Source organism: Molothrus ater, chromosome 13 (assembly GCF_012460135.2).
Source record: "Molothrus ater isolate BHLD 08-10-18 breed brown headed cowbird chromosome 13, BPBGC_Mater_1.1, whole genome shotgun sequence".
NCBI lineage: Eukaryota > Metazoa > Chordata > Aves > Passeriformes > Icteridae > Molothrus > Molothrus ater.
Window position 1 is genome coordinate 4795858 of NC_050490.2, and position 24870 is coordinate 4820727.

Genomic DNA, 24870 nt, shown 5'->3' on the forward strand with positions numbered 1-24870 from the left:
TGGAATTTAGAAAACAAAACTATTTCCCCAAGAAACAATTTTTTTTTCTCTCCAATTTCAGAACAGATGTTAATAAAAGTAATTGACCAACCTTTCTCACTAGAAATCACAAAATTAAGGGGTTTTTCCCACAAAGAATAGAGCTCTGTAAAATATTTAGGGTTCCCTCTCCTGAATTCTGAGGCCCTGAAGCTTTAGCTCATTGGAAAGCATTCTTGCTGTGTTTAACATAGCTGGTTACAGAAATGCACTCCTGAGCTCTGCAAACAAGATTACAATGCACTTTGCAGAGCTGTACTCCTTACTCTTGCTTCAGTTGCCAGATTGAACTGCAAAAGCAAAGACCCATAAACTTCTGTGCTTCTCCTGCCTGCCTGGTACTCTGGGGGAAGCTCACTGTGGCTGTGAGGCAAGGCAGAGCTTGAAGGTTGTACTTTGGCCTGTCTTATTATCTGAAGAAAGATAGACTTGAATAACTTAGCATCCACGCATTGAATTCCAGTCTAATGCCTGTGCTGAGAGTGAGGGCTGAAGTAGGTTAGTGATAGACATCCCCAAATCACTTCTGAGGATCTTATCAGAGTTGTAACCTTGGCCAACAGCTTGCTTTAATGCAAGATTTCATCTAGATTCTAAATGAGACATTTTTCAGAAGGGAAAGAAAAAGTTGCTGTCTTACATAGCAAGAATTCTATTATCATTATAGTGCAAGGATTCCATATCACTAGAGTTTCTTACCTCCTCAGCGTCTCCCACAGGCAGCTCCTCTAAGCACTGACTGCTCCTGGTCCTTGCAGCAGCCATCTGACTCCAGAGCCCCCCAATCCACTCTTTTATACCACTGTTCTTATTGGCTACAGGTGTGGCCTGTTAACATCAGGCCTGCTCCTAACCTTTGGAAATTATATCAGCTGCAACTCTTTAGGGGATGAGATTACATTCTATACCATCTTCATTTACCCATACTGTATCCCCCTACAAAAAGTTATTAAAAAAGCATTTGATATAACATCCAGAGTGGTGTCTGGAGCACAGCTAAGCCAGAGAACATCCTTCTACACCAGCTAAGCATGCTTTGTGCTTTGTGAGCCCAAGCTCACTCCTAACAAGTAAATGGAACATGCATCATGATCTAATACACAATATTATCCCTTCTTTATTCACCCTGCCCCTTCACACACAGGACCCTTTTAAGAGTATTCCTTACTATCTATTGAAAATAGACAGTAACATACAAGAACTGTCATACAATTTTCTTTATTAAAAATAATTTACAACATTGGTAACATTGTATGCACAATTTTCATCAATTGAACTTAAGATATATCTATGCAATACTTTGAACTTAAAACAGACTGTTCTGTTGGCTTTAAACAGCAGACAATGATTTGCAGTTGCTTAAATAGGATTAATATACATAGCTTCTTGTCCTTATACTTAGTTGTAAAATGTATAAACATCAACACTATCCCAAAGCTTTGTAGTTTGGGATGGGGAGGAAGAGGGAAGCAAGAAGAGAAAACATTTACAAAAATTTCAGCAAGATTCTCCCCCAAGTCCAAATGGAGGGAGGTCTAGGTTAAATACATCTAACACACCGAGTCACTTCTCAAACAGGTACACATCCTCCTACACTTCAGGATACTAAAGAGAGGTCTAAGTGAACGTTTGGTGTGTGAGCACAGCAATGCTCACTGTCCCAGGCCCTGCCCCTGCCAGAGGGCTCCTGCCCACCTATGGCCCTCAGGGTCCCAGCAGTGTCCAGAGTTAAATGTTTCCTTGGCTGCTGGCCTCCTGAGCTGCACTCTGCACAGAGGACAGGGAGCAGGGCTGTTCCCAGGGCTCACAGCAGATGGTGCATGGGCAGAGCTGTCCCACAGGGCACCCCCACCCCACAGGGAACGGGCCCAAGGGAAGGAGCCAGCCTGCACACCCTGGAGATGCCAGACTTGGCCTTGTGGAGAGCTGCACCTGCTGCAGCAATAATAGGAGCCTCCAGCTGAGCAGCCCCTGTGCCCAGGCACAGCTCAGAACTTCTCTCTCGTGGACTACAAGACATTAGTGCAGCAGAATCAAAGCAGCTGCTAAGGTAATGAAGGCCCCTGTTTCTCTAAAAAGAACTGACTTGCTTTACTGATGACAACTTGCAGGTAAGTCACATACCCTGAAATTGTACTCCACCTCTTCAATCTGCCTTGACATGGCTTGGATTCCTGGCTCCTGAAGCATGGAGAAAGGGCAGGGGGCTGTGTTTCCTTCAAGCATTAGTAAATAGGCATGGAGTTGCAGTTGTATTATCTGCATGAGGCACCATTATGTACCAGCACTAAATTTCCATTTTCTCCCCAGTAACATTTCCTTGAATTAAATCAAGAATATACCTTTGAGCTGGGATAAAATAGTATTAGACACTGTAGTACAAGAAGTAGGATCTGCCCAGTCACTCTGGATAGAATAATGGAAGTGTACCACAGAATAGGAATCATTCAGCATTCAGTTGAATGTAATATTCATTGATTTATCCCCCCTTAGGAGTGGTAGGAGTCACCAGAATGGTTTTCATCTTACCTAAAAGAAAATCACATAAAACTAGTGAAATATAAAAACAGATTATACAGAACTTCAAACTTTAGTGAACTTTGTCTAACAAAACAGAAAAATAAATATCAAATTTATGTCAATCAAATTAGTTTGGCTTTTGAACTGTCAAAAAATTAATACACTGTATTGATATAATTATGCAAGAGGTTTGGGATACTTTGGGTTCGGGGCTTTTTTAAAAGAATGTCAAACATACTATTTAAAGATTTGAACAGTTCATCTGTTAGTTCACAAGTCAACTATTTCAGTATCTGGTTATAAATTAAAAGTACACGTAAATAAAGCTAATATAGTCCTCTTGAATGTTTTGATATTTAAGACAACATTTATCAACAACAAAAATCCTTAAAGCAAAATCTTGACAATTTATAGGCAAGTATTGCAGTTTTGTTCTCCAGCAGACATTAAACTCTACACAAACTGTAAGTGGAGTTATGAAGCTTTTCAAGACAGGAGCACAGGAAGAGCCTGCTGGAGCTGCACTCACTTGCACAGCTCAGACAGGACCAAAGGTCTGTGAAGTGGGAGCACAAGCCATGCTGCAGCTCCTGCCAATATGGGCTATGAACAGGGGCTGACAATTCCAGCCACAGCTACTGCAGTGCCATGAGAGCCAGGTTTGTTCAGTTTCTCCTCCTCAGAAGGGGATGCTCTCTAAGAGCTGGGAGCTGCCAGCACGGGAGAAAGCACTCCAAGGCAGCGTGGCCATCTTGAACGTCTGACACGTGTAATGTATTAGACAGGTTGGATTTAAAGCAGAGGAATTTAAACAGCCCTAGCAAATGTTTTAAAAGGCTTTAAAGGTTAAAACATTACAAGGAGGTACTTTCTCTGATGATATTGCAGAGAGCACAATAAAAACAGATGTCACAAATGACAAGTGCGTCCCTTGAAGGAGATGTGACAAACTTCAATTGAAGGGCATGAAGAAACATGGCTTAACCTGCATGAATGAAACAACTGGGAGATTTGTTTTTAAATGCAGAAATATTTCCCATATTTCTAAGCACACAGAATTTCACATATTTCATAGTTTGAGCAGTTTAAATCTGGATCCAGAGGAAATATAATCCCATAAAGGTAAGGAAGTCAACATCTGAGATACAGGATACCATGGGCCTCATGTGGACTGCTTTTTGTTCAGCCCATAACCTCAAGAAACTGAAAACTCAGTATCTTTTTTAAGCTCTGGTTGAGGAAAGTAAAAAATCTGTTTGGTCTTTAAAATTCCATGCCATCTGCTACTCTTAAACCAACAAACAGCAGTACACAGATTTACAGGTGCAAAAAATGAGTGGAAACAACTGCAGAAAATCTTCTTACATAATAATCTTCAGCACAATCAGTTTCAATTTCGCATAGTTTATTTACAAAATGGTCTGATAAAACATCCCCTCCATACTTACAGCTCTCTTGTCACAATACACATGTTGATTTTAGCAATGTTTAATAGCACCATTAGAATATTATTTAAAATCAGAAAGGATCTCGTTGCAGTTACAATGATTCACAATCTTTTACATCCATGGACGAAGTAACTTTGAGCACACTAGGACTGTTTGCAGTTCCACAGTACAGATTCCTGGGTTCACACAAGGCATTTGCTGAGTTACCAGTTATGTAGGGTACCCAGAGAGTCAGTAGCTACTATAAGAATCTTCGAGCCACAAAGTTTAGACTTCCACCATTCTTGTATAAAGTTATCTCCATATTGTTTTCAAACAAGGCAATCACGCTGAATACTTTTCCAGTGCTTGTCTTCAAAACAAAAGCAAAAAAGAGAAACCAATTAAGCTTTGCTTTCACTTCCCCTTGCTTATTTCTCAGTCAACATTCTAACCCCAAGTTTTGTTGAACACAAGCGAATTCAGCCCTCTGATGTGCCCCAAGCCTGCAGAGATGGAAGGCAGGCTTGCTGTGGTGCAGCTGGGAGCATGGCACAAATTGTGTGATGGGCTTGTTTACAGAGCATGGAGAGCTGAAGCCTCTCTCAAATCATCACACTTATGAGAGACAAACTCAATTCTACCCTAAGACCAAGCCCATGAGGGGCAAAATACCACTCAGAATGATCAAGAATATCAGGCTGCATACAAAGTTGTGTACAAAGAACACGTGTATATCTGCTCTGGGAAACTCCAACAGCCATGACAAACTTCAGGCAGGACTATAAGCTTACCTTCCAAGAGAATTAAGTTCTGTCTTTTCTTGCTTTGCTTTCTATCATCAGAATTAAGGTTTTTTTCTCTGCATCAGAACATTCAACAGAGACATTTAAAATATTGCAAAGATACCTTAATATCCAACGTCATTCTGGGCAACAAGTCTGGAGGGAACAATATAGAAAATTGCTCTCTGCCAGTGAGTCCCAGAGTACTTGGATTTTCCCCAGGACGAAACTGAAGTGGAGCAATGCCAATTCCAATCAGCTGACTCCTGTGAACCTTCTCATAGCTCTCAGCTAGGACAGCTTTAACACCCTGCAAAGAGACAAGCAGAGTGAAACACAGCAGGAACCTTCAAACACAGATTATGTCCAACATGTCACAATTCAAGCTCAAGAGAAGAGAGAGTGCTTTGCACAGAGTCCTTTAAGTACCTTGGTAACATCATTTAGTAGTTTCCCAGCTAGATGGAAGCAAACAAGCCAGAGCAGGCCCATGCAGTGTGAAATGGAGTTTGTTACAGACAGTGACCATGCTGGGGTTAACAGGACATGAATCAATGGCTGACTTGGAATATATTCTCATTATTAGTGGAAATCCTCCAACAATGAGATACTGAACACCCCACGGAGACCAAACAGAGGTCAGCATAGACAAATGCCTGATTTGTCTCAAAGTCTGGTATGCAAGACAGTAAATGACATAATGAGGAAATTCTGACCTATCCTGACTAGTGATTCTCTCCCATGAAGATTCTAACAAAGAGATCATACAATGTGTTTTTAGGAATTTCCAGAAAAAACAAAACCACCCCCAAACCCAAACAAACCAGCAGTACCAGTAGAAAAGGCCCTTTTGCAGCCCAGTCTCTTGAGCTACCCAGTCCATACTTCTTTCCTGCTAGAATAATGACAGGAATGCCTTCCTTCTGGTACAGCTCTGCTGCTTCAAACACATCTAGCTGTGGAATGATAAAATGACACATTTTGAGTGAGTTCTAAACCTGCACTCCCCATTCCAGACTAGTTGTGCACACAAATATATTCCTACCGTTTGTCCTGATGGGAAGTGAATTGTTTTAGGAGCTGGTTTTCCTATGAACTTATTCAGAAGCTTGATATTTGCAAAGGTACCTCTTGTCATCACAGCATCATTACCTCTTCGAGCCCCATAAGAGTTGAATTCACGAGGTGTGAGTCTGAAATAAAAAGAAAATTGAAAGAAATCAGTTAAAGATGAACTGATTTAAAATGATATTATGATTTTTTTCTAATAATTATTGCAACATATCGAAGTCTTCAGTGGTAGATATAAAGAACTGGGCCTCCAACAAATGTAATTATCATAAATCATGAATGATGTGCAAATCACTGCTAGGTTATTCACGAGGAAAGCCGCAATTTGAAATTAATTTTCTACAATTTTTTATGAAGTGCTGCAAGCAGTGTGGTACTTACAGAAGAATTATGGGGAGACTGCTCTAGGAAACAACGCACCTTACTAATCCTCCAACCATTACCAGCATATTTATTAAGTATTTTGCTTTTCCACATGCAGCCTCCCCTTTCTGCAGACAGGCCTTTCTAGAGAAGGGGGCAATGCTGGTCAATTATTCAGCAGGGCTCACCCTTTGCTGGTCAGGTACTTGGCAGCAGCACTGCTCCTGGCAATGCTCCCAGCAGGGGAAATGTGATCCGTGGTGACAGAGTCCCCCAGGAACAGCAGCACGTGCGCGTTCTCAACCGCCCGGGGGGGAGCTGCTTCTTTGGCCTGGCAGGGTGGGAGGGAACAACAACAGAAGGGAACCAAAGGAACATTCAACAGTTTCTTCAGGAACTAGAGACATAAAACATATCTGCAGTATAGGAAGGCCCCTGGATGGACAGGCCCCACTCATTCCAGAGACACAAATATTTAAAAGACTGAGAAATATGAGCAATAATTAAATTTGTTAGTTTAACATTGAAGCTTTGCTGTAATAGCTATTCCTTTACTTAAATGCAATGCATATAATCTAGTAGATAGATCCACTCAACTTACAAGTTTATCAAAAAAGGAAGGACATCTAATATAAGTAGATTTTAAATCCCAGGGAAATAAAGTCGACTCTGGTGCTTCCAGTAAATTCCATCGTTTGTTTCCTTTCTACAAGAAAGAAAATTAATAAAGAACAGAAGTTAGTTTATTGTATTTTTACAGTCAAAAACTAAAGACATACTGGTGATTTTATTAATTACTATTATTAAGTAAATAATTTTCTATTACGTATTACAGGTTACATCACTGGGTATTACTTAGGAATTGCTTTTAAATACAAGTACCCATTTCAGTTAAGTCCTCCATTACTCTAGCAAATAAATGGCAAACCAACCACATGCAACTGCAAGATCTTAAAGCTACAATGAAATGCAACATTTAAATTATGTAGAACAGACCACTCTTACCTCCATCTTTTCTTTCAATTCCTTAAACATGGATGATATCACACGCTCTTCCTCCACTGTGTGAAGTTCTTGTCTTGTGGGCCAAATATCTCGTAAGTAAATACTTTTGCCATTAAAGCCAGTGCCTGAGTAAGATTTTAAACACAACAGTAGTTTGGAAGAATGAACTATTAGACTTGAGACTTGTGTTAGAATATAGATGTGTATATATTCAGGCCTGCAGAGATGGTACCAGATAGGCAAAGAATTTGATCAGTTAAGTGAATGCTTTGCTTTAGCCACGAGCAAACCAAATATGGCTGCGCTTTCTCTTCAATTGTATTGGCTCTGGGTGCTGGAGTCATGTGCAGAAATCTGTGCCCATGTGCAGCAGCTGCAGAAGCAGAAGCTGTAGGAGAACACTCACCCAAGGGCTCCGTGTCAAAGTCTATGTGCACAGTGCCCGCGATGGCGTAGGCCACGACCAGCGGAGGGGACGCCAGGTAGTTGGCACGGACACAGTCACACAAGCGGCCCTCAAAGTTCTTGGTGCCAGACAACACCCCACAGGCAATGAGATCTCCCTGAAAGGCAGACCCACACATACTGCTCCAGAGCTTGGAGTACTTCAACAGCTTATGCTATTTCTATTGACTAAGTCAGATGTGCTTTTAGCATTGCACTTCAAATATTTACTCCAACGCAACAACTGAAAGGCATTTTGCTCTCTCTCACTACCCTTCTTTCTCATTTTCTTTTTTAACCCTCTGATGTGCTCTCCTGTCACTTCATTCAATTCCTCTCCTGCCGTTTATTTATTTTTCTTCTGCTTCAGAAGAGAAAAAGCTGTAGCTGTTTAGAAAGTGCTGGTTAAAATTATTCAAGCAAATGGCTCTTTAAAACCCTCCACTTATGGTACAAAATCTACACATTGCATCCTCTGCAAGATTAGATGGTATGAATTTATCTTGTAATTTATAACTGTATTTTAGAAATACCACTTCTTACATTTATTTTACACAGCAATGAATTGGCATGATCTCCCTCTAACAAGCAAATACACCAACAATATCATGTTAAGCCCAAAGCAAAAATGAAGTGTACTTTGCCTGGATTACTGTATTTCTTGATTGCTTAACTGGGTGAGAAATATATTTCTGTGTTCAACAAGCCAGCCAGAACTTTACCTGTTTTATTGCATTCCTGATGGCTTCTGGCAAAGGGGCCGTGTTCCCAACACAGGTGGAACACCCATAACCAACAACCTCAAACCTGCATGGGAAAAACCAATCAAGTCACACATGGTCATGGGGAACCCATTAACATAACTGCTTTTTCTTTTATTAACAATCTCCAAAAATTTTTTTGTCCCTTGATAATTAAGATTTTTTAGAAAATGAACAACAGGCACTACATGTCACTGATGCAAACCACAGCTGGGCACTGTTACAGAATATTGAAAATATTCTGTCACTGCTACAGAGTAACCAAAATCATTAACTAAACAACCCCTGACAGCAGCAATGATAAGAAGACAAATACAGACTGTCCTGACAAATTTGCATCCAGCTTCCACTTTTAAAATACAGCATCAAGTACATCCTGTCCTGTAAGTCACTTAAAATGAAGTAATTTGTGACTGGAAAAACAGCTCTGATGTATTACAGCTACATATCATAAATTTTGAAGTGGGAATACAATGAAGCAGAATAATTTTAAGTCAGCAAGGAAGCAAAAGAGCAATCTCTGAAGCTAGGAATTAGCCAGCCCCAAATGAACAGCAATCCTATTTATCAGCCCATCCAAGCCCTGCATGCAGCCTGCCCAGACTCACCCAAGCTTGCTGAGGTATGGCAATACTCCACTGGAACTGAGGTAATGTGTGACCATGCCACTGCCAGGTGATAAACTTGTTCTGATGTAGGGCTTCACCACGAGGCCAGCCTCAACAGCTTTTTTGGCCAGCAGTCCTACCAAACAAAAAGGAAAAAAGGACACAGATTATGATTTTTATATCCCTTCATAGGACACCTGTATGGTTCTACCTTAGTTAAATTAAGCATAAAAACCCCCAGAGGATTAGACAACTTTCAGTTTATTAAACTATTCAAGCACTCACTGGCCTGAATAAATGCATAACAATACCATGATTTTATTCCCATTCCTGGCAGGTAGACACCCATTTTACTTTCTCTAAGACAAATCTCTTTACCATGTTCTAGCTCACAGTGCCAATCCATTCAGCCTCCCTGACAGGCCACACAGCCCTAAGGGGAAGCTCACCTTGGCCACAGAGGATCTTAAAAAGAGGAGAGCAAGGTCTGACAGATGAGCTGTTCCAGCAAAACCATCTGCAGCTTGTGAAGGTGTGGCAGATACCCCCAAGCAATGACAGAAGAACTGCTCAGCAATCCAGAGTTTCTGTGCTGGCTGGGGATGACAGCTCATGATCCAGGACAGGCTTGAAGCTAAAGCCCACCTCCTGCATCAGCTATGGCACTGTGCACTGACAGGAGCCCTAGAACTGGTCACTTGCTGTCTTACTACCAAGTGTAAAGATTTTATAATTGCTCTCCTTAATACTGCTTTAGGGGACAAACTTAGATTGTATTATGGAAAAGCAACTTTCCCTACATAACCTAGCCACGAACTACAAGCTAAGGCTACAAGTCTGCAGTTTCAAACCTGTAAAGAGAGCCTACAAAAGTGAAGGTGAGGGCTGTGAAGCATGGGAGCACCATTAAGATGCTGAGCTGTCTGGTCCCAACATACCTGCAGCAAGCATGACAGATGGATTGCAATTGTTTGTACAGCTGATGACTGCAGCAATGACAACGCAGCCGTGGGACAGCTTGTATTCATTTCCTTCATACTGAACAGGCACAATGTCATTCTGCTTCTCAGCTGCAATCTGAAACCCTTTAACACCAGACTGGATGACAAAAATTCAAGTTAGCAGTTGTTACAGTACAAAAAGGATGACATTACAGCAAGACCAAGTGAACACTGGTTTTGAAATAATACTCAGCTGTGCCACTAGGAACTCCTACATGATTTTAAAAGCAGCTCTCAGTTCATGTCCCTCTGCCTGTACAAGGGTCTCAGCCTTTTTCCCTCACAACTGCTTTAACTTTGCAACAGTTGTGAACAAAGGTCAGTCTGTGTGTGGCTGTTCCACAGCTCACTTCCTTGCATATATGGCAGAACATCTCCTTAGGAATACATGTCTAATCTACACAATACTTGTTCATGAATTAGAAGCATGTCCAAGATTTTAATTGTAAGAGGGTGGTAACTAAACCAGAGAAGGTCCATTAGCATTTTCCACACTCACCTGAGTGCTCTTCAGCACTCAAACACCCTCCAGAGTCCCCTTTCAACCTCACCCTTTCTCTTCCACCATCAGCTATGATCTCCCTCCAGCACAACTGAGCCACAGGACCACAGGCCTCATTAGAAGCTGTTCTATACTGCTGTAAGTCTTGAACATTAATGAGAAATGAAATGAAAATGAAGGTACATTCCTTTATTAGCTGCACTCTTCAGATACCCATGGATATCCCTAACCAAAACCAGTACCTTCAGAGTAAAAACATTCACTCTGTGAAGACAAATTAAGCTGTAAGGAAAAATCATTTGCTAATGTAAGAACTCAGAACACGCAGCTACAAATCTTGGCAGTCTTCTTGCATCTCCTTTAAGGAGTGATGAGTCTTCCTAGGATAAAGTCTATTTCAGAAATTAAGTAATATAAAACTGTTTAAAAAACACCCTGAAAAGTGAAAATGTTTGCTAAGCTCACACTATGGACTACCTAAAGTTCCTTCTCCCTAGCAATCCAAACTGTGAAATTAAGGACTTTGGGAAGCTCACGTTCCTGCCAAACACACCTATGATTTACTCTTGGGATGCCTGTCAAGCAAGACCAGAACACCCTGGATAAGCAGTTGTGTAGCAATAAGGAGGGCTCAGTAGGTACACAAGGAATAGGTAACACAATATTTATTCATGTGAATGATAGGAAATACCTTTTGAAGCAAGCATCAGCAATACAAACCTTTTCATTTAAGCAGGCTTGGAAGTCACTTTTCATGTTATTAACAGCCACTCTATCTTGGGATCTCTTGGGGCCACTGACATATGGAATTATAGAACTTAGACTAACTTGCACTACCTAAAGAAACCAAGAAACACAAAGTGCAGGCATTACCAACCCCAGCCCAGCAGTGCATGGAATATATTCCCAAGACACCCAGGAACTCTTGCTCCAAATTTGAATGCTCTCAGACATCTAGAACTCTGGGATTCCATTTTCAACACCACTCACTCAAGAGCCCATTCCTCTTATTCCAAATATTTTAACATTATCCATAACTTTTCTACCATTCACAGTCCTTGGGATGACTGGAATTCAGTATCTGTACTGACATAATGTTACCATGCAATGTTCCCTTCTTATCCCCACCCCCTCTATGTTTTACAAACTCTGCTTTCTCAAAACTCTGAGTTAATAAAACAACTTTGCTGAAAGCAATGAAAGTTACAGTGGGAGATAAGACTGTGAAATCATCAGTAGTTATTTATGAGAATCAAACAATGTCTTTCAAGCATACCTGGGAATACTCAGGCTCTCTGGAAGAACTCTCATCATTTCTAAATAACTTCACAGCTTTAAGATATGCTTCAGTGACTTCAAGCTTGGCCTTATCAAAACCTAAGGAAGGTCATGTCAAACATGAGAGAAGTCACATTAAAGACATAAATAAAATAAATCACACAACTTACAGATACTCAGATTGTTTTAAGTGTAATATTCAAAGTACTTTTTTTTTCAAGTACACCACTTCCATATCCCAACTTCTATTCAAGAATGACACACAAATTAAAACATTTATAAATCATTACATTTTTTCCTAAATTATCTTGTCTTCTTATGTCAAGGAATAAAATAAGCTATTCCAACTCTAGCAGTGGTAACTTACTAAATTGACAGTTGTGTCCCTGAAGTCCATAAGGCTTTTCTGTGTTAGGGCTTCCTTGTCTAGTACAGACCCTGTGCTTAGCTGACAATAGGCAGTACTGCTGGCTACTCTTCCAAACCCATTCATCTGCTCTGCACTGATCAGACAAAAACATTTGCTATTGAAAGCATTTAACTCTTATTTGAAACTGACAGGTTTCATCTCAGAAAGTCTCACTCATGAATGAGCTTTTTTTGGCATCTGTGGTTTCCTGTTTGCAGTAGCTTGATAAGGAACTGACATCCTCCTTGCTGAGCTTGAGATGCCAGTGCAATCATGCACTTCAAAGGGAAACATAAACCACTGGGAAAAATCAGAGATGTGTTCAGATTTGTTCTGCAGTTTCACTTATTTCTAGTTTTGATTTTGTAGGGAATCTCCAGGTGGTTATGGGACTCATTTCAAATCAAGAAGAGTTATATTCCATACATATTTCAAAATAAGTGAGAACTTCCTTAGTATATTTATAGGCTTACATATGCTTCCAAAAACCAGGACTCTGGATGCTGAAAAGCAGTATCATGTTGGTAAATCAGGCATTAGACTGGACACAAACCTCAAGCACAATTCTAATTACATGTTAAATCCACATCAGAACTCTGCAGAAAAGCACCACGTAAGAATTAAGGAGCTTTAAGCAAAAACTCAATAGTTCTTGCACTGGGTTTTTCTGCAGAGTAAAAACATACATACTGAAAATCACAATTACAACAAATCCTTGCTTTAGTTTAACATTTACCTGCATGCTTTAAGTGCTTCAATGTCACATTATCAACAGGGAAAAAACTCAGAATAGCACCATATTCAGGACACATATTTGCTATTGTGGTTCGGTCTGCTACGGACAGTTGGGAAACACCACTCCCAAAAAACTCAACAAACTTTCCAGCGACATCAGCTTGTCTAAGATGCTGTAGGAAAGAACACACAATACTTGGTATATGAAGATGTACAGTGCAAGCTGCGTTTGTCACAATTCACAAGTCACAAGCATTTGAAACCCTGATGCCTATGTTTGAAAAAATAAATAGTATGAATTATTTTTAGTTAAAGAGGGTCTATAAGGAAATCACTATAGAGGGGAAAGAAAAAAAACCCCACTTCAGAGGACTAGCAAATAGAAATAGTTAGAGATTATTTGTATCTTTCTGCACTGCCACAATTAAAGGTATACTAAAAACACTCCTCTCATTTAATTCATTTCTCAAGCAACACTGGTAGCACTTGCATTAATGTCTCCTCTTTTGTTTGAAAAGGCATTGAACTCCTACCTTTGTAATGCTGAGAACGATGTCTATGGATGTGGCAAAGGGGCTGACCGTGCCTGTGAGCTCACAGCCCACCACCTCCGGCAGGGGGAGCGTGAGCGGCATTCCCAGCATCACCGCTTCCGTCTCGATGCCCCCGACGCCTGCAGGGACAGTGGGACACGGCTTGTCACACCTTCAGCAGCCTGCACTCCGTGTGCTCAGGTCCCAGAAAATAATAAACCCCTTTATAGAAAGCCTAAAGACTCATGGCAATAAACACATTGCTGCTTTTCTCTCCCAAATGAAGGGCAGTGCTCCATTTCCAACAAGGACACAGCAAGAAATTTACAAGTTCCATTAAACATTTGCACATCAAAAATAAAATCAAGCAAGACTATTGCTCAAGTTAAACATCACAGTCAACCAGAAAATATTTTGTATCTAAAACTAATCTTCTGTGAGAAAAGAAACCTTCACACAAATTTCAGCTGTACAAACAGCACCTATTTGAATATCAGCTGGTTTTTGTTTGTTTTCTCTTTAAATTACAAGGGATTCTTTACAATTCTCAATGGAAAGAAATGCTATTCAAGATTACTTGAAGACAAAAAAGATTCAGAACAATAATTAAAGACAGTCTGTTATGCTTGAGATACAAACACCCAGTGGGAAGAAATATTTTTTAGTGAAGCTTTAGTTGCCTTTCCAAGAGCAATGAAGTTCTGAGCATACTTACCCCAGCCCAAGATACCCAAGCCATTTACCATGGTTGTGTGCGAGTCTGTGCCAACCACGCTATCAGGATGCAGGAAATCTTTCACATCAAAAACCACTCGGGACAAATATTCCAAGTTCACTTGATGAGCTGTTCCAGTCTCAGGTGGAATTATGGAAACATTCTCAAAAACTTTTGAACTCCACTGTAATTTTTCCAAAAGGAGAATAAAAGAGTTGCATTTTTTTTCAAAGCTTTATTCAATTCTTAGAACATAACTAAAAAGACAAAATGAAGACACAATAAAAGAGTCCTTGCTATTTACCCAAGTGGCTTTTGTCCCTTTGTCAAACAGAGGTATGTCATCTCCTTGGATACATTCTTGATCATCAACAAAAGCTTTCACTGAATTCCTCTGGAGACTGGAATCAGTAATTCATGCCCCTTTCAAACCTAAGCACTTGTATCTATAGCAGAATTTATATTTATGGCAGAACTGAGTTTAGGTTTGACACTCCAGGGTGAAACTGCTTGCAAACTCAGGATGGTACATTTAATAGAGTTGACACAGAAACTTCTAACAAGGTTCAGCCTGGCCATTTCCTTCTTTAATAATGTAAAAGCTAATTTGCAACTTTCAGAAAGAAACCTCTAGTCCACATCCATGAAAAGAGTTCTAGATCATTGAAGTGAATTCCAAAACCAAAACAGATAAGGATCAAATAGGAATGTTGCAGAGCCCTGCCCAGCAGCAGAGAAGCTGATGTTCACCACAGGACTTCTGCTGCCCAGTTTGAGAGCAGCCATGTCTGAACACTGGTCTCCACTCAACACTTCCAACTTCAGCAATTTTGTTAACACAGTTATGGATAAAGAACCCTTTCAGCCAGAAACTCACTGTGACCTAAGGTACTGAGCTCATGAAAGGCATTAAAAACACCAGTGCTTCATAAATCCCCACTGACAAGAACCAAATCAGAGTAAACTTTTTCAAGTTAGAAAGCCAATTTTCTTTTCTTGTTTAATTTCAGATTTGAAAACCTGACACTTCCCAATGATTTAATTTATCATCTAAACCTGAATACTGGTGGACAAATGACTCTTAAAAAAGCCCAAACCACAAAGCTTGCAGGTACACAGACATACCTTAAAAAATTGAAGCCTCTCTCTATTTCTGCCAAATTCCATCTCTTGATTTTTCAATACTGTCTCAGGCCTAGAAAGAAAACAAGTTTACAAGTACTGTTATAATTTATTTCAAATTACAGAAGAACAAGTTGTAGCTTTAGTTTGTTTGATGAAAGACTTATTTAAGCCTGCAGGACTCTTTGGAGAGGTTTATTAGAACAAAGACAATTGCTTCCCTGGAGCAAACTTTCTGTAAACAATGAGATATAGCTAATTTCATATGTGCTGTGTCTGAGAACCTGTTTATTCTAGGTATGGTTCATCTAAAGTGTGTGATCTCAAAAGTACTTGGAGAGATCTATTCCAAGCATGTACTACAGTACACAGAAGCTTTTGCTCCCTAGCAGTTAACTCACAGGCTGCACATCTCAAAACTCCATCCATTAAAGAACCAAGATGGTCACTAGTTCAATTCTAACTATCCTCCATTTTTGTATTTCCCTCCAAGCCACAAGTTTTTCTTCACAAGTACTCATCAGTACAGTCTCATAAAATGAACTATCTTTTCTCTGTATGTGTTATTTATTGAGATACTGATACTTGTTGTAATCCATAGCTTAAGAGGAATAACCTCTGCTTTGAGCAGCTGAACAAGGAAGGGAACACACTTGCTTTATACCAGGAAGTCCTCAATTCTCAGAAGTGTACTTCACTTGGAAGTCATGACCCTTCCCTTTCTTCTCTGCAGGAGGCCAGCACCTCTCCTGCTTCACCAAGCCCCGAGGGTTCACCCTGCAGCTGCATAAACCCCACTGCTGGTGTGCTGCCAAACACCAGTGCTGCTGGAAACATCACTGCTCCTGCACTCCTGCACCTGTACTGAGCAGGAACATCTCCACATCCACAACAATACCACAGCATTCACACAGTATCTCTGTGGGATACAGATCTGATCAGCTCTTTCATTGTACACCTGTCCAGCACAGGCAGATAGGGATCTCAACAGCCCATCAGACAAAGAGGCAGCAGCTGAAGGAGAACAATTACACCTAATTGGCACGGGTGGAACAGTGCACAACTACCTGTTAATAACACAGAAATCTGGGAGAGGCACAGACACGAGGCTCCCCTGGGCTACTACACAGGCAGGATATTTACTGAATTTCAAATCAGTGACAGATCAACTGCGAGATCCTGTACAGGCTGGGGGATGATGTCCAGGCTAGCTCCTAGCTCTTTAAGAGCAAGAGACTTCTGAAAAGTTATTACAAAAATCTATGAGTTACTTTTAGAGACTAATTAATGCTTCATTGAGTTACTCAATCAGCCTTGCTTTGCAACAAACTGAGAATTACTCCTATGCTTAGTTGTTGTTGTAAAGCAATGAGAGAAGTGGTAATATTTAATTTAAAAGTCACAGCCATGAGTCAATAGGTGGCCATCTGCAGAGTGTAAAAAGCAAAATTTGTAGACTAATTTTTATCTGCTACATCTGACCTAGTTCTAGATACTGAAACAACTTATCTATGGCATAGGTGAAAACTACAGAAGGATGTTTATAAAAAAAAAAATCCCATTTCCCGGCACTGTCACAGGCACCGTTCCACAACACAAAGGTACAAGGCAATTTAGCAAAGGCGCTTTCTTACTCAGGCACAGGCTGCAGGTGGAAGGGGCAGAGGATGGGCGTGTTCTCGATCTGCGCAGGGAAGGGCCCCGGGCTGCGGCCGGCCTCGCCCGCGCCGCACGAGCCCCGGCAGCCGCTGTGGCCCCGGCACGGGGGCGGCTTCCGCAGCGGCGGCTTCAGCGGGGACAGCCTGGCCAGCGGCTTCTGCTCGCCCCCGCCGGGGTTGGGAGCGTTCTGGATTGCACTGCAACATCAAACACGGCATCCACTGAGACGCTGCCAAGCTGCTTCTTTGTGCGCACACCCCGCGCCCCCCCCCCACTTGTCTTTTTTGCAATCCCTTCAACAGATTATAGAACAGTATCTGAAAAAAGAGAATTATTTTATTACAACCCTGTTGCAAAGTAAACTGTCGCTGGATAAACTTAGTTAAGTAATGTAGTGTGGTGTGGTAAGAAGTGAACAGAACTGGACTGTCTGAAAGATTAACACCAAACAACTCCTTCCATTTGTTCACAACAGACCAGAAATCTTTCTAAAAAGCATTCTAAAGGCTGAACTCGGAGTTTTAGACTTGGAAGTTGTGGGTAGAGTCTCATACAAATGGTAGACTGAATTTATTTCCTTTTTTAAAGACAGTGCTGTACATGTTCTATTAAAACCACAGAGGAATGATTGCAGGCAAAGCTTTCTCAAGGAATAAACATAATCTGATCATAATTAGGCTTTTTATACAAATTCTTGAAGGCACAGATAAATTGTATACACTATTCAAGCCAGTCAGAAGTAAGAGAGAAAAGCCAGGGTTTTTTTTAAAATAAAGTCCACATAGCACACTACCTTCTATTAGTGCAACATTGGGTCTCTGCAGGAGAGCAAAAAAAGCTTATTGTGAAAAACGAATGACTTTCACCTCTCTCCGTAATTATTAAATCACAAAATTGCAATTAAAGCCACTGCTTCCTTCTGCCTCAGTAGCACAGCCAGATCCTCAGTTATCCCCAGTGCAGGGTATTGCCTGGCCTCAGCAGATACCTTGTCTAAATCCCACTGCAGCCTGCCAGGCTGCGACCCACAGATGGGAGCTCTCTATAAAAGCAGCACAAACCACCCTGCAGCCAAGGGTTTCTTATCACAGGCCAGCAGCTGCTGAGCCCCCACAGCTCTCCAAAGGGATGCTCCAGAGGCCGGATTTATCATTACAAAGCAGCACGCGGAGACCTCTTGCCAACACTTGGTCTGCCTGATAATTTTAGGCTGGCCTAATTGCAAAGGAATCAGCTGTCCCTCTGGACACAGGAACGGACAGAGCACAGAACTGACATGACACATATGCAGGACAACAGATCATCTGCAGTTTCTTGCTCTTCTGACACTCAGCAAACTGAAACCCTGTGAGTATTTGGAAGGTTGACAGAAATGACTCACACATCCATATCCTTTGACCACAGGCTTTTTCTCCATGAACTTTTAAAATTTCCAAAGAGCCTGAACAGTTTATGCAATTCTGCATGGGTTTTGGAAGGCTCCACAATTGAGAGGCAGGGGAGAAGGTGAAGGGAGGCTGCAATATTTAGTATTTACTTCAGCAAACACTAAACAAAAGCTCCAAGTTTTTCCTCTTGTGCAGTATTTATGTTTCTAGCAAAGACAGCCTCAGGCTGTATTCATCACATCACTGCCTGTCAGACAAAGAAAACCATGCTGGTAGCTTTCCAGTCCCCTTACTTTTCCAGACTTCTCCAAGTATACTTCTCTCTCTGAAAATATCCATAGCCTCATTTATCTGGTGTTAAAGCAAAGCCCATAAAAACCCGGACCAGTCACAAGCCATGGGCAGCAATGACAGTCTTTCAAAATGCCCAGTAGAATAGCAGGCCCCTTCTCTGGAGCTGTGACAAGGCAGCCACGTTTGGAAACAAAGTTCTGTTTAACTTGAACAATAAAATCAGAGCAAAGCAAAACAACAAACGCCCTCTGCCTCATTCTCTTGATACAAGCTATTTTCTGGAAACCATGCCAGATCCCGTTATTTCAGCAAAATCTTGCCCAGAATTTGGATTATCAGTCAGCTTCACCCTTAAGGCCTCACAAACATTCTTTCTCTCCCTCAAGAGTGCTTATCCATTTTTATCCAGCCCATTTTCATATACCACCACATCTTGTTTTAGGGATCCACGTATGGCAAATGATTTGATGGGATAGTAACAACACCTGAATGAATCCACACTTCAGTGCCAGACAAAAATGTTAAGGCTTGTAAAAATAAAAAAAAAAAAAGTCCATTACCATTTGCTGAAATCAATCTGCAGAGAATGGTCAACAGTGAGATCAGTTGGGCAGGCAGGATTGACCTTCCCTGGATCTCCTCCAGCATTTCTCACAGCTTCCCTCATGGCAGCAAAATCCACCATTGCTGGAATTCCACTGACGGACAGAAAAACAAAATAGTAAAACATCATGGACACTAACTCACTGAGTGGCACAAACTTCTTTTTCATTTTATCCAAGTCTAGAAGTAGCTATATCCTATTTCAGAAAATACACCTATTATTCTCTCAAGTTTAAGGACTTGGACCATTTTTGAAGTCATGGAGTTGGTACACCCTCTCAACGAGCAACAGTGTGTCTGAAGGCAATGTACCAAAGAAGAACATGGGACCATCTCAGAGATGACCACACTTCTCTTGTGTCTTGCTTTGCTGCTCAGGTGTGATGGTACTTCAGTACAGAAGCGATCTCTGGATACTCCTTACCTTTACAACAGAACCTTGCCATGCAATCAAAGCTCGTGCTATACATTTAACACCTCAGCCTGTATCATTTGTCTGACAGAGCTATTTCTGAAGCTTGTAGCATTTCACAATATTTGTATTGCTGTATAAAACAGAGGCAATGTTTATAGAACACAGTAGCATGTAAATCTTATTGGCTTTGCCTGCTAAGCAAATGTTACCTCATTTTTATTATCATCATAATTCCTTTTTTAATTATCTCAATAAATATACAGAGTCAGCAAGACAGCTTAAATTGAATATCTGCAGATTGCTGAAGGACTGCCCTTTCAGCTATGCCATAGTCAAATAACTAACGAATTTAACATCTGAAGAGCTGCTTTTTCTATATAAGTATTATTCATGGATTCACCTGGATTAGTCATTGTGGAGTAAGCAATATCTAATCTTCAGTTATCTCAAGGAAGAACTGTCAGTGACAGAACAGTGTGAACTGTCAACCATGTGGCTACAGCCAAAACATCACCATTTCCATTTGTATTCTGGCTCTTATCCTGTAAAGTGCTCCTTGCAGGCCAGCACTTTCAGCCTCGCCAACCTGTCCTGAAGCCAGAGTACCCTAGGAACAACTCCTACCCTTGCATCATATAGAATTATCATGAGAAGTCTACTGCACAGCAGGGGCAGTGCACAGGTTTCTACCTGGGTATCAAGAGGGGAAGTGTGATTTATTCTCATGCCAAAGAATTCAACACAAACTCAGTGAGTTTGCACAGGTTCTTCTAGGGGTTTTGCACACACCCACATACTTACGTGAAGTCTTGAAGAACAACTCTGGCAGGACAGAAGGGCACTTCAACATGGTTCTGTTTCGTTTTCCAGTCCAAGATGTTCATAGCATCCGTTTCTTTCACCAAGAAGCCATCGCAGTTCCGGACACTGGACTCAAACAGCACTCGGATGGAGTAAGGCAGAGTATCTGGGGTGAGGCAAGGGACAGACACCATGAGCTTGCAGCTTACACAGGTTTTTAAAATTACAAGCTCACATTTCTGAGGAATTCCACTTTTCGAGGGTTTGCAAGGATGAGAGGTTCAGGAGCCTGTTTTTCCAGTTGCCTTTGGGTTTGATCTTCCCTACACAATATGGAACAGAGAGTTGCAAAATGTGCACATTGATGAGTTGTGCTATGGGATTCTAATGGGGGAAGGCAGTGGCTTGTGCACACTGGTCAGACAGTGACAATAAGGGATGTTAGCCCGGCAGGGGAGAGATGCAAGGAGTATAGACCTGGATTATTGATGAGAGCAGGACAAAAGCAACAACTACTGGAACACTGAAAACCATTTTAACTGTAAATTTTGCCTTTCTGTAACTCAAGATACCAAGCCAAAGCAACCAATGCCAGAATATTATTTTCAACTAACAGTGATACAAAGACAAGAAACTATTCTGCACCCCAATTAAAACTAACACACTCCCTAAAATATAAAGAACATTTCATTAAATACAGCTTGAGTTAGTTTGCTACTGATATGAATCAAGGTACAGACAAGCAGCAGTTTCCTTCACAGAAAAAAAGGGGAAATGGAAATGAGAATTAAATAAGAGGGAAGAGAAAAATCTCCCCAACTGCAAACAAAACAAAATAACCACTAAAGAAAAAAAAAATTATCAAGATTGACTGACATTTGTCCCTCCAATCCCACTATTTTCAGCATAATTCAAGCAGGCAGCTAGCTTCGTAACAACAGTGAGAAATCCTAAGAAAAGTTAGCTGAAGGAAGGTGAAACAATTAAGTTCAGGCTTTAATAAAATTAAAAAAAATTGGTGGCCTCAACCTAATCCAGTGGTTTGTTCACAAACTACTAATATAGAACTTGCTGACTCTGTTCTCTCTCTGTCTTTCTGAGATAATATCCACTGTTGTCCAATTAGACAAGTCGCTATTTTGAGTTTAAGATTTGAATAAACTTAATAAACTATTTGGGTATAAAGATGTCATCCAAAAGGTCTCATGAACCTTCATGCCACCACTCCCTTGATTTAAAAGCCAGATTCCCAGAGAAGAACTTGTTTGCTTTCTTGTGGGTTACAAATCTCACTGCCCCAGGGGCTGCTTAGCACCAGCTCTGGAGAAGCAGCTGCTTCTCTCCATGAGGCACCAGCAGCTCCCACCTGCACTTTGGGGCTTCCAGGGAACAGGACAGCTCCAGCAATGAGATCACAGGGCCCCCCGGGACTGCCTGAGCCACAGGAGCTGCGGGCAGAGCCGGGCCGGGCAGAGCCGGGCCGGGCAGAGACGGGCCGGGCAGAGCCGGGCCGGGCAGAGCCGGGCCGGGCAGAGCCGGGCTGGGCAGAGCCGGGCCGGGCAGAGCCGGGCCGGGCAGAGCCGGGCTGGGCAGAGCCGGGCTGGGCAGAGCCGGGCCGGGCAGAGCTGGGCCGGGCAGAGACGGGCCGGGCTGGCACCTCCCGGGCACTGCAGCCCAGGGGAGGCCGGGCTCAGCAATGCCCCAGGCTGCAGGAAGGGACAGCAGGGCTGGGCACAAGGGAAAAGCAGCTCACAGGTTAAGCACAGCATCATGGCAGGCAGTGCAATCTCTGTCCTCCCACACTGCCACAGCTTAACCATGGAAGTTTCCCCACATGAGCTCCAGCCCCAGCAAGAGCCTGCTCTAAATCTCCACATGTCTGTCTGCCCTAAATCCTTCTGAACTCTTCTCATTTTCCCCATAAGTCTTAAAACACTAGAAAACTGATAACTAAACCAATTAACATTTTCATCAGTAATCTGACTAATATCAGCTGGCAATTAATATCAAATTACAGCCAGAAAGGTAAAACTCAAACTGTTCTAGCAACAAATGCAGTGAGCAATTCCAGATGCTCAATTTGCTACCAGTGCTGTCCCAGACTGTGTCTAGATGTTATTTAGTATTTTGCTACCTTAAAGTTGACATGAGGCTTCCAGCTTCTGCACAGAAGTTTCTATTGAAAGACAAAGACCCTCTCAGTGCAGTCTGTTTAGACTCCTGAGAATATGTTCAGGAACACCCACTGCTGCTGCAAGCTTTGTGGCACATTTTAGCAGGAAGTTGTTTATTGTTGTTTTATTTCCACTCCTGTCATGAGGCTTTTCACAAAACTGCTGTAGCACTGCCTGGTCTTGTTACTAGCACAGCACTGCTCCTCCTGGACCAACCCACCAGCAGAAGCACTGTTTCCTCCATGTGTGCTTATCTGAAAGACTGACTTTGTTACTACGAGCAGGGGAAATTTGCAAGAGCACACAGCTCTTGCACAGTTTCAGCAGACACTGTGCCCCTCTCTCTCTTCTCTTTAAACAACATGAAGTTAATAATTGTGGTCAAATATGGGCTTAAAGGGAAATATCCACTGATTTTTTTTTTTATTCAAGAAGCACACTACAAATTCTGTGAATACAGAAGAATTCAGACCTTGCAAAACTGAAAAAAAATAGTCCAAATCCTTTACTAAGGAAGGCATAACTAAGTAAGGCTACTAAGTAGCCCATGTAAGTATTTCAGTTTAACATGAAGACAAAGGGAGAGAACAATGCCAGCATGCTTTGATTACCTGCAAGACTAAAGGCTGTTCCAGCTGGCACTGAGCAAAGCTCCCTCCCCTGCGTGGACTCCCCTCCCACCACACGTGCAACATTGTGAAAGGCACTGGGACACAGGGACCCAAGGAAGGTCCCCTGGCACAGACAGCCACCGCATACTAATGACAAACTGAGATTAAGCAACAGCGTGAGCACCACAAAACCTCAGCCTGCAGCAGGAGCCATGTTCTGGCAAACAGTCACCCACTATGGGAGGCTGCTGGGGAGGGGAAGCCAGAACACCATGAAGCTGCACAGAAATACAGGGAAAGCTGTATTTATTTTTGAAGCATTAAATAGCAGTTCTTTATCACTTCATTTTTTTTCCAAAACTGAGTAATTCTTCTGATTTGGAATACTGTTGAAAACTGCAGAAACACCTGTACTTTCTCCCTCGGTAAAAAAAACTTACAAGTATTACCCCTGCAAACTCCATAAAGCACTAAGAAATTGGGATATAATCAGCCTCCAAAGACATCCATTAGGAATTCCCAACCGCATCTCCTGGCACCGCAGGGCACCAGTGGTGCAGTGGCTGCTGGCACCACCCCGATCACCCCCGGAGAGCATCGTACCATACTTGGCGCCTCCGAGCTTCGACACATTGTAAAACTTTTTCTCTGGGTGGCTTTCCAAAGCTTCAATGGCGGGCTGGTAAGGGCTTCCTGCGGGACGAAACAAACAAAGTTACAGCCACAAAACAAAGGGTCGTTTCAGCACTGACCGAGGACTCACAAAAAGAGATTTTACTTCTGATTCCATCAGAAATAACGTTCCTCTAGACTGTAATTAGATGCAACATGGAAAGGTTTCTGAATGGATTGAGACATCTCGTGATGTAGATGTGTGACTAAGGCGAACTTTAAAAGCATCGCTAATAGTAAATACATATAGGTCAATGCAGGTCGCCAGCACAGCCCGAACACACCTGACCTTTGTTGTCTCAGTCTGCCATCTACACACAGGATAAGACACCTCACCAGCGCAGATAAGAGACACGGCTTTTCATACAGCAGGAAGCACAAAGCATTGACTGCCAAGCCAACGTCAAGGGAACAAGACATAAAAATAAACCTCGTAGCAACCATTGGGTGCTCGGAATAAATAACCCCCGGGAGGGAGCGGACAGCGGGGCGGGGACGGGGCCGCTCTCCCCCGGAGGGACTCCCGCGGCCTGGGACAGCGCCGTTCGGCGGCGAAGAGGGCGAGGCCGTGTCCGGGCCGCTGTGTCCCGGCGGGCGGGGCGGCTCCGTCCCCGCAGTTGACCGACCTGTCCTGGGAGGGTCCATCGCCGGCGACCATGTCAGCGTGAGGGAGCGGGCCGGGGAGCGCCGGCGGCCCCGCAGCTCTCGCGAGACTACACCGCGCCCCGCCCTCCCGCGGCTCTCGCGAGACTGCACCCCCGCGCCCCGCCCCGCAGTCGCAGCACGCCCCGCTCTCGCGAGACTGCGAGCACGCTGCCCGGGAGGAAGGGGCACGAGATCACGCGAGGCTTGGCGGAGAGGGCGGAAGTAGCCAGGAGCGGGCAGCCCCTGCTCTCGCGATAGCAATGACGAGCCCGCGGGCGGAGCTGCCGGTC

The 24870-nt window shown here is 42.5% G+C and overlaps 1 protein-coding gene across 1 annotated transcript; it reads right to left on the minus strand.

The window, feature by feature from the left end:
• Positions 1-1238: 1238 nt before the first annotated feature.
• Positions 1239-24644, minus strand: IREB2 (iron responsive element binding protein 2). Its single transcript, XM_036389470.2, has 22 exons — positions 24562-24644; positions 23867-23956; positions 20479-20644; positions 19220-19357; positions 16953-17174; positions 15322-15391; positions 14197-14380; positions 13482-13621; positions 12950-13121; positions 11803-11903; positions 11247-11363; positions 9962-10121; positions 9024-9159; positions 8377-8461; positions 7617-7773; positions 7211-7335; positions 6807-6911; positions 6394-6536; positions 5817-5964; positions 5605-5727; positions 4896-5081; positions 1239-4359 (listed from the first exon to the last, which is right to left on the minus strand). The coding sequence occupies exons 1-22, from the start codon at positions 24578-24580 to the stop codon at positions 4249-4251; spliced, it is 2898 nt and encodes a 965-aa protein (XP_036245363.1). The 5' UTR covers positions 24581-24644; the 3' UTR covers positions 1239-4248.
• Positions 24645-24870: the final 226 nt, after the last annotated feature.

Coding starts and splice junctions, on each gene's coding strand:
- IREB2 (XM_036389470.2), bottom strand. Junction 11,904..12,949: donor GAAGCACTTAAAGCATGCAG/GTAAATGTTAAA, acceptor GACCTTCCTTAG/GTTTTGATAAGGCCAAGCTT. Junction 8,462..9,023: donor CCATACCTCAGCAAGCTTGG/GTGAGTCTGGGC, acceptor TTTCCCATGCAG/GTTTGAGGTTGTTGGTTATG.